At 38.6% G+C, this 13,618-nt stretch overlaps 1 protein-coding gene across 7 annotated transcripts in view; it reads left to right on the forward strand.

The window, feature by feature from the left end:
* Positions 1-13,618, forward strand: part of SBF2 (SET binding factor 2) — a 469,332-nt gene that overhangs the window by 248,446 nt on the left and 207,268 nt on the right. For 6 of the 7 annotated variants that reach the window (XM_081239230.1, XM_081239229.1, XM_081239231.1 and 3 more), the window contains 3 exons: positions 347-479; positions 1,732-1,840; positions 12,804-12,917. In XM_081239230.1, coding sequence (XP_081095356.1) covers positions 347-479; positions 1,732-1,840; positions 12,804-12,917 — 356 coding nt within the window. Of the gene's footprint in view, positions 1-346; positions 480-1,731; positions 1,841-11,254; positions 12,219-12,803; positions 12,918-13,618 lie in introns of those variants that run through there. The other variant, XM_081239235.1, reaches the window with a different exon arrangement.

The raw sequence follows: 13,618 nt of genomic DNA on the forward strand, positions 1-13,618 counted from the left end.
TCAGACAAATGGACTTTAAAAGGGAAAAATGTTATTAGAACAATGCCAAGCATCTAAAACAGAAATTTAAGTACAGACCTTGGAGATTAAGTTGAAAAGAAGGTAATAGTGTATTTCCAAACAGCTAATATATTCAATGAGTGTTACACTGATTAGACAAACAAAACTGAAAGTTTGGGAAAGAAATACCCTTAGGCTCTATGGAATTTATAGTTTAACCAAATATTTTTCTTCAGAGGTTTTTAAAATATTGGCTTTTTCATTCCATGTCATTCTAAGTCTTTGTTGGCAGCACATGTAAAATAAATGCATGCATTTGGTAAGCATTTGCTCTTTGTGTTTTCAGGAATTCAGAATGTCCTCAGCCTCTTCTGTGCAGTCCTCACAGAAAATAAGGTTCTCTTCCATTCTGCAAGTTTCCAGAGACTTAGTGATGCTTGTAGAGCCCTGGAATCATTAATGTTTCCTCTTAAATATAGGTGAGAGTTTTTATTTGGTATCTTTATTTATTCCCAAATCATGCATTACTTATCGATGATCAGTCAAAACATCATAGCACGACAGTTTTGAACGACAAGGGCATATGTTACAAAGTTACATTGTTATAGGAGTCATTATTCTGATAGGAATTAGCCTGGAATTTGGAACTTTTCCAAGTTGTCTATTATTGAGTGGTGATTTATTTCATGAAAAAATAATTAATTTGAATAGTATTGTCAGCAACATTTACTTCCCTTTGAATATAGTAGGAGATAAAAGTCTTAAGACAGTACTGTCTGATTATTTACTATTAAGGAATTATTATTAATTTGAAGGGTTATAGTGTATTATGGTTTTATTTTTTAAAGAGCCCTTTTTTAGATATATACTAAAGTATGTATAAATGATATGTCTGGGATTTGCTTCAAATAATATAGTTGGGAAGAGAACAAAAATGGGTAGAAATATGTATGTGGCCATGCATTGGTGATTGTCAAAACTGAATTAGATACATGGGGCTTTATTTTCCTTTTTTCTCTCTATTTTGAGGGGGGGAGAGGGACGTTAATTTTTCATAATAAAAAGTAAAAAATAAAACAATCTAAACAAGTGATGACTGAGAGTGCTGTAAGTAGAATATTTTAATACTCTTTTTATCCATTTGGTAATCACAATATCTAGGAAACTTAAGTTTATACAAACTAGAAAAAATTTAGACAGTCTACAGATTTTATTAAAAAATTTTTTTAACCTATGTGCTTTTCTTAACTCCTGGATAAGAGAGCATACTAAACCTTTGTTTTTGTACCTTGCCATTCTTATTGAATACAAAAATCAGGTATAGAAAATGGAATTTGAATGATTGTTTTATATAGACAAATAAACCATCATCAATATTGAGGGAACAGACCGATCAGGGAGTCAGCATTACCACCTGATGTCAGATTGCTGTGTAAGGAAAAATTATTTCAAGCAAGTTTGAACAACCTAAAGAGACTGCTTGCCTAGGGGTAAGGGATAAAGAAGCTGCCCTTGTTTACTTTATATCTTGTTACATTGGATCATATCTTTCACATGAAGATTTTTTTGAAATCATTTTTCTCCAAGAATTTAATATTAACAACCCTGAGAATATTATTGATAATTTCTAAACATAGGTAATCTAAAATTCACACAGCATAAAAATGAAAGAAAGGTATGTTATATGACTGAAGAACAAATATATCTCATGTATATTTTTATTATTTCCAGTTATCCTTATATTCCTATTCTCCCGGCTCAGCTACTGGAAGTTCTGAGTTCCCCAACACCTTTCATTATTGGAGTACATTCTGTCTTTAAAACTGATGTTCATGAGCTTGTAAGTATTCATCTTTATTTTTATTTTATTTTATTTTTTAACATATTTATTGGAGTATAATTGCATTACAGTGGTGTGTTAGTTTCTGCTTTATAACAAAGTGAATCAGCTATACATATATCCCCATATCTCCTCCCTCTTGCGTCTCCCTCCCACCCTCCCTATCCCACCGTCTAGGTTGTCAAAAAGCACCGAGCTGATCTCCCTGTGCTATGCAGCTGCTTCCAACTAGCTGTCTGTTTTACATTTGGTAGTGTATATATGCCCATGCCATTCTCTCACTTTGTCACAGCTTACCCTTCACCCTCCCCACGTCCTCACATCCATTCTCTACGTCTGCATCTTTATTTCTGTCCTGGCCCTAGGTTCTTCAGAACCATTATTTATTTATTTTTTTTTTAGATTCCATATATATGCGTTAGCATAGGGCATTTGTTTTGCTGTTTCTGACTTACTTCACTCTGTATGACAGACTCTAGATCCATTCACCTCACTACCAATAACTCAATTTCGTTTCTTTTTATGGCTGAGTAATATTCCATGGTATATATGTGCCACATCTTCTTTATCCATTCATCTGTCATTGGACACTTACGTTGCTTCCATGTCCTGGCTATTGTAAATAGAGCTGCAGTGAACACTGTGGTACATGACTCTTTTTGAATTATGGTTTTCTCAGGGTATATGCCCAGGAGTGGGATTGCCGGGTCATATGGTACTTCTGTTTTTAGTTTTGTAAGGAACCTCCATACTGTTCTCCATAGTGGCTGTATCAATTTACATTCCCACCAGCCATGCAAGAGAGTTCCCTTTTCTCCACACCCTCTCCACAATATACTGTTTGTAGATTTTTTGTTGATGGCCATTCTGACTGGTGTGAGGTTATACCTCATTGTAGTTTTGATTTGCATTTCTCTAATGATTAGTGATGTTAAGCATTCTTTCATGTGTTTGTTGGCAATCTGTATATTTTCTTTGTGGAAATGTCTGTTTAGGTCTTCTGCCCAGTTTTGGATTGGGTTCCTTGTTTTTTTGGTATTAAGCTGCTTGTAAATTTTGGAGATTAATCCTTTGTCAGTTGCTTCATTTGCAAATATTTTCTCCCATTCTGAGGGTTGTCTTTTCATCTTGTTTATGGTTTCCTTTGCTGGGCAAAAGCTTTGAAGTTTCATTAGGTCCCATTTGTTTATTTTTGTTTTTATTTCCATTTCTCTAGGAGGTGGGTCAAAAAGGATCTTGCTGTGATTTATGTCATAGAATGTTCTGCCTATGTTTTCCTCTAAGAGTTTGATAGTGTCTGGCCTTACATTTACGTCTTTAAACCATTTTGATTTTATTTTTGTGTATGGTGTTAGGGAGTGTTCTAATTTCATCCTTTTACATGTAGCTGTCCAGTTTTCCCAGCACCACTTACTGAAGAGGCTGTCTTTTCTGCATTGTATATCTTGCCTCCTTTATCAAAGATAAGGTGGACCATATGTGCCTGGGTTTATCTCTGGGCTTTCTATCCTGTTCCATTGATCTATATTTCTGGTTTTGTGCCAGCACCATCTATCTTGATTATTATAGCTTTGTAGTGTAGTCTGAAGTCAGGGAGTCTGATTCCTCCAGCTCCATTTTTCTTTCTCAAGATTGCTTTGGCTATTTGGGGTCTTTTGTGTTTGTATTCAATTTGTGAAATGTTTTGTTCTAGTTCTGTGAAAAATGCCATTGGTTGTTAGATAGGGATTGCATTGAATCTGTAGATTGCTTTGGGTAGTATGGTCATTTTCACAATGTTGATTCTTCCAATCCAAGAACATGGTATATCTCTCCATCTGTTGGTATCATCTTTAATTTCTTTCATCAGTGTCTTATAGTTTTCTGCATATAGGTCTTTTGTCTCCTTAGGTAGGTTTATTCCTAGGTATTTTATTCTTTTTTTTGCAGTGGTAAATGGGAGTGTTTCCTTAATTTCTCTTTCAGATTTTTCATCATTAGTGTATAGGAATGCAAGAGATTTCTGTGCATTAATTGTGTATCCTGCTACTTTACCAAATTCATTGATTAGCTCTAGTAGTTTTCTGGTGGCATCTTTAGGATACTCTATGTATAGTATCGTGTCATCTGCAAACAGTGAGAGCTTTACTTTTTATTTTCCGATTTGAGCTTTACTTCTTCTTTTCCGATTTGGATACCTTTTATTTCTTTTACTTCTCTGATTGCTGTGGCTAAAACTTCCAAAACTATGTTGACTAATAGTGGTGAGAGTGGACAACCTTGTTTTGCTCCTGATCTTAGAGGAAATGGTTTCAGTTTTTCACCATTGAGAACGATGTTGGCTGTGGGTTTGTCATATATGGCCTTTATTATATTGAGGTAAGTTCCCTCTGTGCCTACTTTCTGGTGGGTTTTTATCATAAATCGGTGTTGAATTTTGTCAAAAGCTTTTTCTGCATCTATTGAGATGATCATATGGTTTTTCTCCTTCAGTTTGTTTATTTGGTTTATCATATTGATTGATTTGCATATATTGCAAAATCCTTGCATTCCTGGGCTAAACCCCACTTGATGATGGTGTATGATCCTTTTAATGTGCTGTTGGATTCTGTTTGCTAGTATTTTGTTGAGGATTTTTGCATCTGTGTTCATCAGTGATATTGGCCTGTAGTTTTCTTTCTTTGTGACATCTTTGTCTGGTTGTGGTATCAGGGTGACGGTGGCCTTATAGAATGAGTTTGGGAGTGTTCCTCCCTCTGCTATATTGTGGAAGAGTTTGAGAAGGATAGGTGTTAGGTCTTCTCTAAATGTTTGATAGAATTCGCCTGTGAAGCCATCTGGTCCTGGGCTTTTGTTTGTTGGAAAATTTTTAATCACAGTCTCAATTTCAGTGCTTATGATTGGTCTGTTTATGTTTTCTGTTTCTTCCTGGTTGAGCCTCGGAAGGTTGTGCATTTCTAAGAATTTGTCCATTTCTTCCAGGTTGTCTATTGTATTGGCATATAATTGCTTATAGTAATCTCTCATGATCCTCTGTATTTCTGCAGTGTCAGGTGTTACTTCTCCTTTTTCATTTCTAGTTCTGTTGGTTTCAGTCTTCTCTTTTTTTTCTTGATGAGTCTGGCTACTGGTTTATCAATTTTGTTTATCTTCTCAAAGAACCAGCTTTTAGTTATATTGATCTTTGCTCTTGCTTTCTTCATTTCTTTTTCATTTATTTCTGATCTGATCTGTATGATTTCTTTCCTTCTGCTAACATTGGGTTTTGTTTGTTCTTCTTTCTCTAATTGCTTTAGGTGTAAGATTAGGTTGTTTATTTGAAATTTTTCTTATTTCTTGAGGTAGGATTGTATTGCTATAAACTCCCCTCTTAGATCTGCTTTTGCTTCATCGCATAGGTTTTGGGTTGTGTTTTCATTGTCATTTGTTTCTAGATATTTTTTGATTTCCTCTTTGATTTCTTCCGTGATCTCTTGGTTATTTAGTAGTGTATTGTTTAGCCTCCATGTATGTGTTTTTTTTTACAGTTTTTTTCCTGTAATTGATATCTAGTCTCATAGCGTTGTTGTCTGAAATGATATTTGATACGATTTCAGTTTTCTTAAATTTACCAAGGCTTGCTTTGTGACCCAAGATATGATCTATCCTGGAGAAGTTTCCGTGAGCACTTGAGAAGAAAGTGTATTCTGTTGTTTCTGGATAGAATGTCCTATAAATATCAGTTAAGTCCATCTTGTTTAATGTATCATTTAAAGCTTGTGTTTCCTTATTCATTTTCATTTTGAATGATCTGTCCATTGGTGAAAGCGGGGTGTTAAAGTCCCCTACTATGATTGTGTTAATGTCAATTTCCTCTTTTATGGCTTTAACATTTGCCTTATGTATTGAGGTGCTCCTATGTTGGGTACATAAATATTTACAATTGTAGTATCTTCTTCTTGAATTGATCCCTTGATCATTATGTAGTGTCCTTCTCTGCCTCTTGTAATAGTCTTTATTTTAAAGTCTATTTTGTCTGATATGAGAATTGCTACTCCAGCTTCCTTTTGGTTTCCATTTGCATGGAATATCTTTTTCCATTCCCTCACTTTCAGTTTGTATGTGCCCCTAGGTCTGAAATGGATCTCTTGTGGACAGCATATATATGGGTCTTGTTTTTCTATCCATTCAGCCAGTCTATGTCTCTTGGTTGGAGCATTTAATCCATTTACTTTAAGGTAATTATCGATATGTATGTTCCTATTCCCATTTTCTTAATTGTTTTGGGTTTGTTATTGTAGGTCTTTTCCTTCTGTTGTGTTTCCTGCCTAGAGAAGTTCCTTTAGCATTTGCTGTAAAGCTGGTTTGGTGGTGCTGAATTCTCTTAGCTTTTGCTTATCTGTAAGGGTTTTAATTTCTCCATCGAATCTGAATGTGATCCTTGCTGGGTAGAGTAATCTTGGTTGTAGGTTTTTCCCTTTCATCACTTTAAATATGTCCTGCCACTCCCTTCTGGCCTGCAAAGTTTCTCCTGAAAGATCAGCTGTTAACCTTATGGGGATTCCCTTGTATGTTATTTGTTGTTTTTCTATTGCTGCTTTTAATATTTTTTCTTTGTATTTAACTTTTGATAGTTTGATTAATATGTGTCTTGGCGTGTTTCTCCTTGGATTTATCCTGCATGGGACTCTCTATGCTTCCTGGACTTGATTCTTCTGGCACCCCTGCAGTTCGAATGTTGGTGCGTTTTAATGTTGTCCCAGAGGTCTCTGAGGCTGTCCTGAATTCTTTTCATTCTTTTTTATTTATTCTGCTCTGTGGTAGTCATTTCCACTGTTTTATCTTCCAGGTCACTTATCCATTCTTCTGCCTCAGTTATTCTGCTATTGATTCCTTCTAGAGAATTTTTGATTTCATTTATTGTGTTGTTCATCATTGTTTGTTTGCTCTTTAGTTCCTCTAGGTCCTTGTTAAACGCTTCTTGTATTTCTTGTATTTTCTCCTTTCTATTTCCAAGATTTTGGATTATCTTTACTATCATTACTCTGAATTCTTTTTCAGGTAGACTGCCTATTTCCTCTTCATTTGTTTGGTCTGGTGGGTTTTTACCTTGCTCCTTCATCTGCTGTGTGTTTCTCTGTCTTCTCACTTTGCTTAACTTACTGTGTTTGGGGTCTCCTTTTCGCAGGCTGCAGGTTCGTAGTTCCCGTTGTTTTTGGTGTCTGCCGCCAGTGGCTAAGGTTTTTCATTGGTTTGTGGAGGCTTCCTGGTGGAGGGGACTGGTGCCTGTGTTCTGGTGGATGAGGCTGGATCTTGTCTTTCTGGTGGTCAGGACCACGTCCGGTTGTGTGTTTTGGGATGTATGTGACCTTATTATGATTTTAGGCAGCCTCTCTGCTAATGGGTGGGGTTGTGTTCCTGTCTTGCTAGTTGCTTGGCATAGGGGGTCCAGCACTGTAGCTTACTGGTTGTTGAATGGAGGTGGGTCTTAGCATTGAGATGGAGATCTCTGGGAGAGCTTTCACCATTTATATTACGTGGAGCCGGGAGGTCTCTGGTGGACCAATGTCCTGAACTCGGCTCTCCCTCATCAGAGGCACCAGCCTGACACCCGGCTGGAGCACCAAGACCCTGTCAGCCACACGGCTCAGAAAGAAAGGGAGAAAAAAAGAAATAAAGAAAAATAATAATAAATGAAATAAAATACAATAAAGTTATTAAAATAAAAAATTTAAAAATTAAAAAAATTAAAAAGTAATAAAAAGAAGAAAAAAACAAGAACAGAAGAAAGAAGAGAGCAACCAAACCAAAAAACAAATCCACCAATGATAGCAAGTACTAAAAACTATGCAAAAAAATAAAAAGAAAAAACGGAGAGACAGAACCCTAGGCCAAATGGTAAAAGCAAAGCTCTACAGACAAAATCTCACAAAGACTCATACACATACACACTCACAAAAAGAGAAAAAGGAAAAATGTATATATGTCTTTTGGGAAGTCTGAGGTCTTCTGCCAGCATTTAGTAGTGGTTCTGTAGGAGTTGTTCCACACGTATTTCTGATGTATTTGTGGGGAGGAACGTGATCTCCACATCTTTCTCCTCTGCCATCTTGAAGGTCTCCAGTATTCACCTTTAAATTGCCGGTTATTGCAGTCAGAGATTTATCATATTTTTTTGAGTCCTGTAACATTTCAACTAATTACTATATTCGGATCTGTTGCATTACCAATAGAAAAGATTGGCTGGAAGAAAAGCATCATTCAAAAATCTAAATACGTTAGATTTATTTAATGTATACATTTTTCCTTATAGAAAGTACAGGAGACTTATAAAATGAATTCATTAATGTTTTAAAATTCCCCTCTTTTTGCATGTTAAGTTTATCTTTCTGTAATCTTCATCCTATATATGAGAAAGGAAGGTAAAATTATCCATTAATTTATACTTTTGTTATGAGTGCTTTAATTTATTCATATTTTGAAATGAGGCCTGTGTTAATGCTGATTGGCTGATAACTAAAATACAGAAAGCATTTGCAAAAGAGTGAAGGGTTTTAGTGGAATACAAGTTCAGTATGAGCTCCACCATATTATTCTGTTCTCAATGCCATATGAATAAAATACCAGAGAGAGAAAGTAATGCTCTGTATTCAGCCAGCTCTGAAATAACAGGTTTATTTCTCTGTACTGCACTTTAAGAGGGACTGTAACAAAATAATGGGCTTCAGAGAAGGACATCTAGGATGTCAAGAGTTTGGAAACTATTTTGTGAGGCCCTAAGGAAATTTTCTCAGGTAATAACCTAACGTTATTTGATAGCTAAAGATAAATATTTAAGTAGCTGTCATAGAAAAAAAGGTTAGAGACTGAAATAGAATCAGTGGGTATAGTGGATATGAAAACAAATTTCTCCTCAGTATAAGAGTTTTCAGCTAAATAGAACTGCCCAGTGATGAGACTTGGTTTCCTTATGTGAGGAGTATACTCTCAGGTAGTGTAAGTAGAGTGCAAGGAACAGGTTGAGTGACACTTTTCAGGGAGTTTAAGAAAAATGCTTCACTGAAAGGTTGGGCTATATGACATCTGTGATCCACAAATCTGAAAAGTTGTAATTCTAATTTTGTTTTAGTTTTAAATGCCAGCAAAGAGGTAAGCTCTGTAGGTACTTTTACGTAATTACAGTTGTAATCAAATCATAGGTGTTATGTAAACTGACAAAACACCATTCTACATTGCAGTTATAAACAGGACCCTTATTCATATATTAATCATTCTTTCTAACCTTATATATTGATATCTAGTTCCTATTTAACTTTGATATCACCATATAAAAATCTGTGTAAATCAGTAATCATTAAGTAAAACCTCATTAGTACTAATTAGAAACACACTCATCTATCTGGTTTATAGGTAATTTTTTCCCACTGAATATAAACTGTCTCTGGAAGTTAGACAAACCAAGTGCTGACAAAAGTAAATTTCTTAATTTTTTATTGAATAAATTAGAATTAATTTTAATCCTATTATCAACATAATAACTTCAAAAATTTTGGCTAGTTTCTCTATTACATTTTTACATGTTATTTTATCTTATTTATTTTTTTGCCATGCAAAATTATCCCCATTTATTGTGGTTCAACTGCAGACTCTATTGCCTCTGGTGAAGGCACGCAGCAAGTTCTTTTCATAAATAATATCCTTCAGGATGGCCCCTTCCTGTTTTACACAGAATTGTCTTAGAACTTGGGGCCAAAGTAATTAAAAAGCAAGCCAATGACAAACAAAGACTCCTGAGGCCAGTGGTACTAAACTCACAGGCCAGAAGGGGGGACCCTGTGACCTCTCCAGGAGCTGCCTATTCATAAGCTGACAAAATGTAATCTCTAAATACAAAATTCCAATTATCAAAAACAAATAGTAGTTAAGCTTTAGCTACAGTAGGTACTTCCTCTTGGAACAGAGAACTGTCTCACACACCAGAAGGTAAAGGGTGACCCAAAATCCCATCTGCTGGTCAAGCCAAGTGCCTGTTCAAGAGGCTGGGGACAGGGCTGAAGGAAGAAGGCAGCCATCAGCAAAGACCCCACCAGCCAAGCAAGTGGTCCCCTCTGAGGGCACAGTCTCTCGTGATGCCAGGTGTCCCAACCTGGACCTCAGCACATGGGTTACCCACTGGGGTCACATAATCTTCCTAATGATGTGATTCTGCCAAAACCCACATTTTTTTCTTGACCAAAGACTCTGATTTGGCAAACTAAATCCTAGCTTGGTGCTTGCCCCTTCACAGGGACATGATTCAGATCCTCATGTAAACACCGCAAGAACAGCTAATGGAATCAGAGCGCTGAGCTCTCATTTATGACACAAACTATTGAGATGACATTCTTGATTCATGTCACTTTCAGAGATTGTGGTCACTAAAAAAGCGCTTCAGAACACTTCATTCCTTCCTACTAAATGCAGAAATGTGCTGAGATAGGCATCACCAGCAACTTCTCTTGTTTTTAAACGCTTAAAAACAAAAGGGTTTTCCAACCATAAGCCAGTCCTCATGTATCCTGCATCCCCTAAGGGGGACTGAGGCATAACACAGACAACTACAAAATATGCCCTAGAAAAATGCAAGACCCTCATAAAACCAACATCTCCCCACCAAACATCCCACTAAGTCAGCAGAGAAGTGGTGAAGGCTCATCAGAAAACACAAAATGAGTATTAGAGAAATAGAGCTTGAAACACTGAACATGATTTTCTCATGCTCCTTCTCGCAGCCGTGCGTCCTCTCCTCCTTGCTGCTCCAAAAGGAGGGATGCCCCACTCCGGCAAGGGAAGAAGGAGCCCAGGAGACAGCGGCCATCCTTTCCTCTGGATCCGGGCACATGCCAACTCTGACTTACGGGTCAGAGAATTAGGTTCTAAGAATTCAATGCTAATTGCAGTAGTTTTGCACTGGGGAACGTTTGCCAGAATTGCACACAGCCATGGGGCTGACCAGAAAGCTGAGTCCATCTTTGTGGCTGGAGATGTTTTCAGTAACCCTCGCACTCCTCTGCTCCACTCCTGCACCAGTCCTGTGCCTACCTGAGCAGTGGAATTAAAGCAGTGGAACCAATCCCCCCTCAGCTGGGTTATACTTTCACTGGTTGTCAGAAGTTTCTGGTACTGCTTGGGGGAGGAGAGGAGGACTGGCAGAACATCCTGCCCTGCTTGCTAGACTCTGCATGTCATAATGGTACAACGTGTATGAGTTTGGGTAGCTCTGCTGGCTGTACTGGAAGTGATCTGTCAAGATGTTGTTGCGGCCGTACTGATAGTGCCCGTGCTGGGGGAAGAGGATGCTGTTGTGGGGCTTCTCTAGCGGCCTCCGATGATGCTCCTTACTGCTCAGGTCCCCCGTCGTGACAGGGAGGGCTTCCGGGCTTGCTGATTCGTATCTTACTTGGTCTTATTGCACAGAAAGACCCCCAGGATGGCCGTCATCGTGCCCAGGACGTTGGTGCTGGTGACCGGGTTTCGCAGCATGATCAGGGGCACCGTGATGACCATGATTCTTTTGGTGGCATTGGCAACCAAGTAGCTCAGAGGGCTGATGAAGTTGAGGATGCTGAAGGCAATGATGTTCTGGGCAAAGTTACAGAAGCTGCTGACAGCCAGGAGCAGAAGCATCCAAGGCCACTGGGACACATAGGTCAGGTCGCTGCTGACCAGGAAAGCTCAGAGGTCCACCAGGACTCACGTGGGGATCATATAAAAGACAGCATGGCAGCCCAAGATGTTCCGCAGCTGGAGATGGTGGATCCTTGACTCTCGTAATACCTTTTCAGAGAAAATATTCTGAAGTGAGAAGCACAGTGTGGCAGCAGGGGCGCTGACAAGCCCCCACATGTCGAAGGACAACTTGGTGACCGTGGCCAGCAGGACGCCTCTGATGATGGGGATGAGTGACAGGTACACCTTGGTGCTCTGTTTCTCCATGATGATCCAGGACAGGAGGACCACCCAGATGGGCATGGTGGCCTTGACGGTGTGCGCGTAGGACACGGGCACCTTCCAGATGCTGATGTGCGCAGACACTGACACGAAGTACTTGCCGAAGGCAAGCGGCAGCACGTAACGCGGTTAGAAGCGCGGCGGCCACAGGCGGCTGGGCTGCTGATGCGGATGGGGCCCAGGGCACAAGAAAAGCGGCGCCAGGGGCACGCGCCAGGCACGGAGCAGAGGCGGGAGACCCGTGCACAGCGCCAGGATATGGCACAGCGACAGGGTTACGGGGAATGGGAAGGCGCTCTGGGTCACCTTGTTGACCACACTGCCGCCCGCGCTCAGCGCGTAATGCAGCAGGCCGAGCGCCGCCACCCGCGCCCTCGCGCACCCCGCCACCCCCGCTCCGCGGCTCCCAGGCCCCCTGCGCCCCCTACCTGTTACTTTAAAACAGACTTTGTAAATGCTAAAAATCAGCTTCTTTCTTAACTACCTAAACAGTACCATTTTGATGTATACTAATTGCTTTGCTTGTTAACTCTTATAATGATTACTGTATTATTTAGGATATGGCTTAACTACTGTAATAAAGCATGCAAAATACAATGGCTAAAACAAAATGGAATTTTATTTAGCGCTCATGCAGCAGTTTGTAGATAGAAGTGTTCCATTATGTCGTCAGACCAGTTTGCTCCATGAACTCATTCAAGGTCCAAACTTCTTTGCTTCTTGTTCCTCCACTAGAATCCACTTAGGCATTGTCATCCTCTGAACGTTCAGGGTTTGGTTACTGCCAGTTCATAGTTTCAGCTATGGGAAGGGGAAAGAAACGATAGGAGGGCCTTACATCCCCTCTGTTTTGAGTGCCTGGGAGTGTGCACATCACTTTTCATGTTCCATTGGCAGAAACTTAGTCACACACCATACCTAATTTCAGAGGAAGCTGGGAGATATACAGTAGCTGGGAAGCCAATCTAGAAATACATTTTATTAATTACAGATTAATTTTTTTTGTCTTCTTCAGTTAGATGTAATCATAGCTGATTTGGATGGAGGCACTATTAAAATTCCTGAATGTATTCATCTCTCTTCCCTTCCGGAACCACTTCTACATCAGACTCAAGCTGCTCTTTCTTTGGTATGATATATTTTTATAGTAATTTTCTCTTGATTTAAATCTAAACTAAGATAATTGGATATCATTTATTGACAGTGTAATTACTTAAAAAAGAGATATCTTCTTAAAACATGAATATATTCTCATATAATGTTAGAATAAGATTATTTATTAGATATTATCTAAAGAATATACTTTGAATCCTAACTGAATATTTGTTCTACATTCATTTTTTCACTCAGCATACTTATTTAGTAGTTACTATATACTGAATACTGTGCTAGGTATTGGAAACACACCTGTGAAAACAAGACCAGACTATGCCTCGAAATCCCTGAATCTCCTAACATCCCTCATTAGAAGCTAGCACCTGTTCCTTTTCCTTCGCCTTCCTTATTGACATCTCATTTCTCTTTGGTAGGTGTGCTTCTTGCAAAACAGTGTGATAACAACTGGTCAGTGTTTCCAAGTTACTACAAAAAAGATGTAACCTAGTGATTAAATGTCCAGCATTCTGTGCAGTGAAGCTTTAAGAAATATTGTGACTTGGGTGTTTCTCATTGAAACAAATTTAATTTTTTTGTCAACCTTTGTTTATTTTTAAAAGTACAGTGTTTTATTTTACTGACATTTTAGGTGCCCATTTATCCATCATCAGAAATTTGAAACTTAGAAATTTTGCATTCCCTTTCAAGCCATTACTAGAACTAAGACCTTCATAT

Source organism: Mesoplodon bidens, assembly GCF_964165515.1.
Source record: "Mesoplodon bidens genome assembly, chromosome: 7".
Taxonomy (NCBI): Eukaryota; Metazoa; Chordata; class Mammalia; order Artiodactyla; family Ziphiidae; genus Mesoplodon; species Mesoplodon bidens.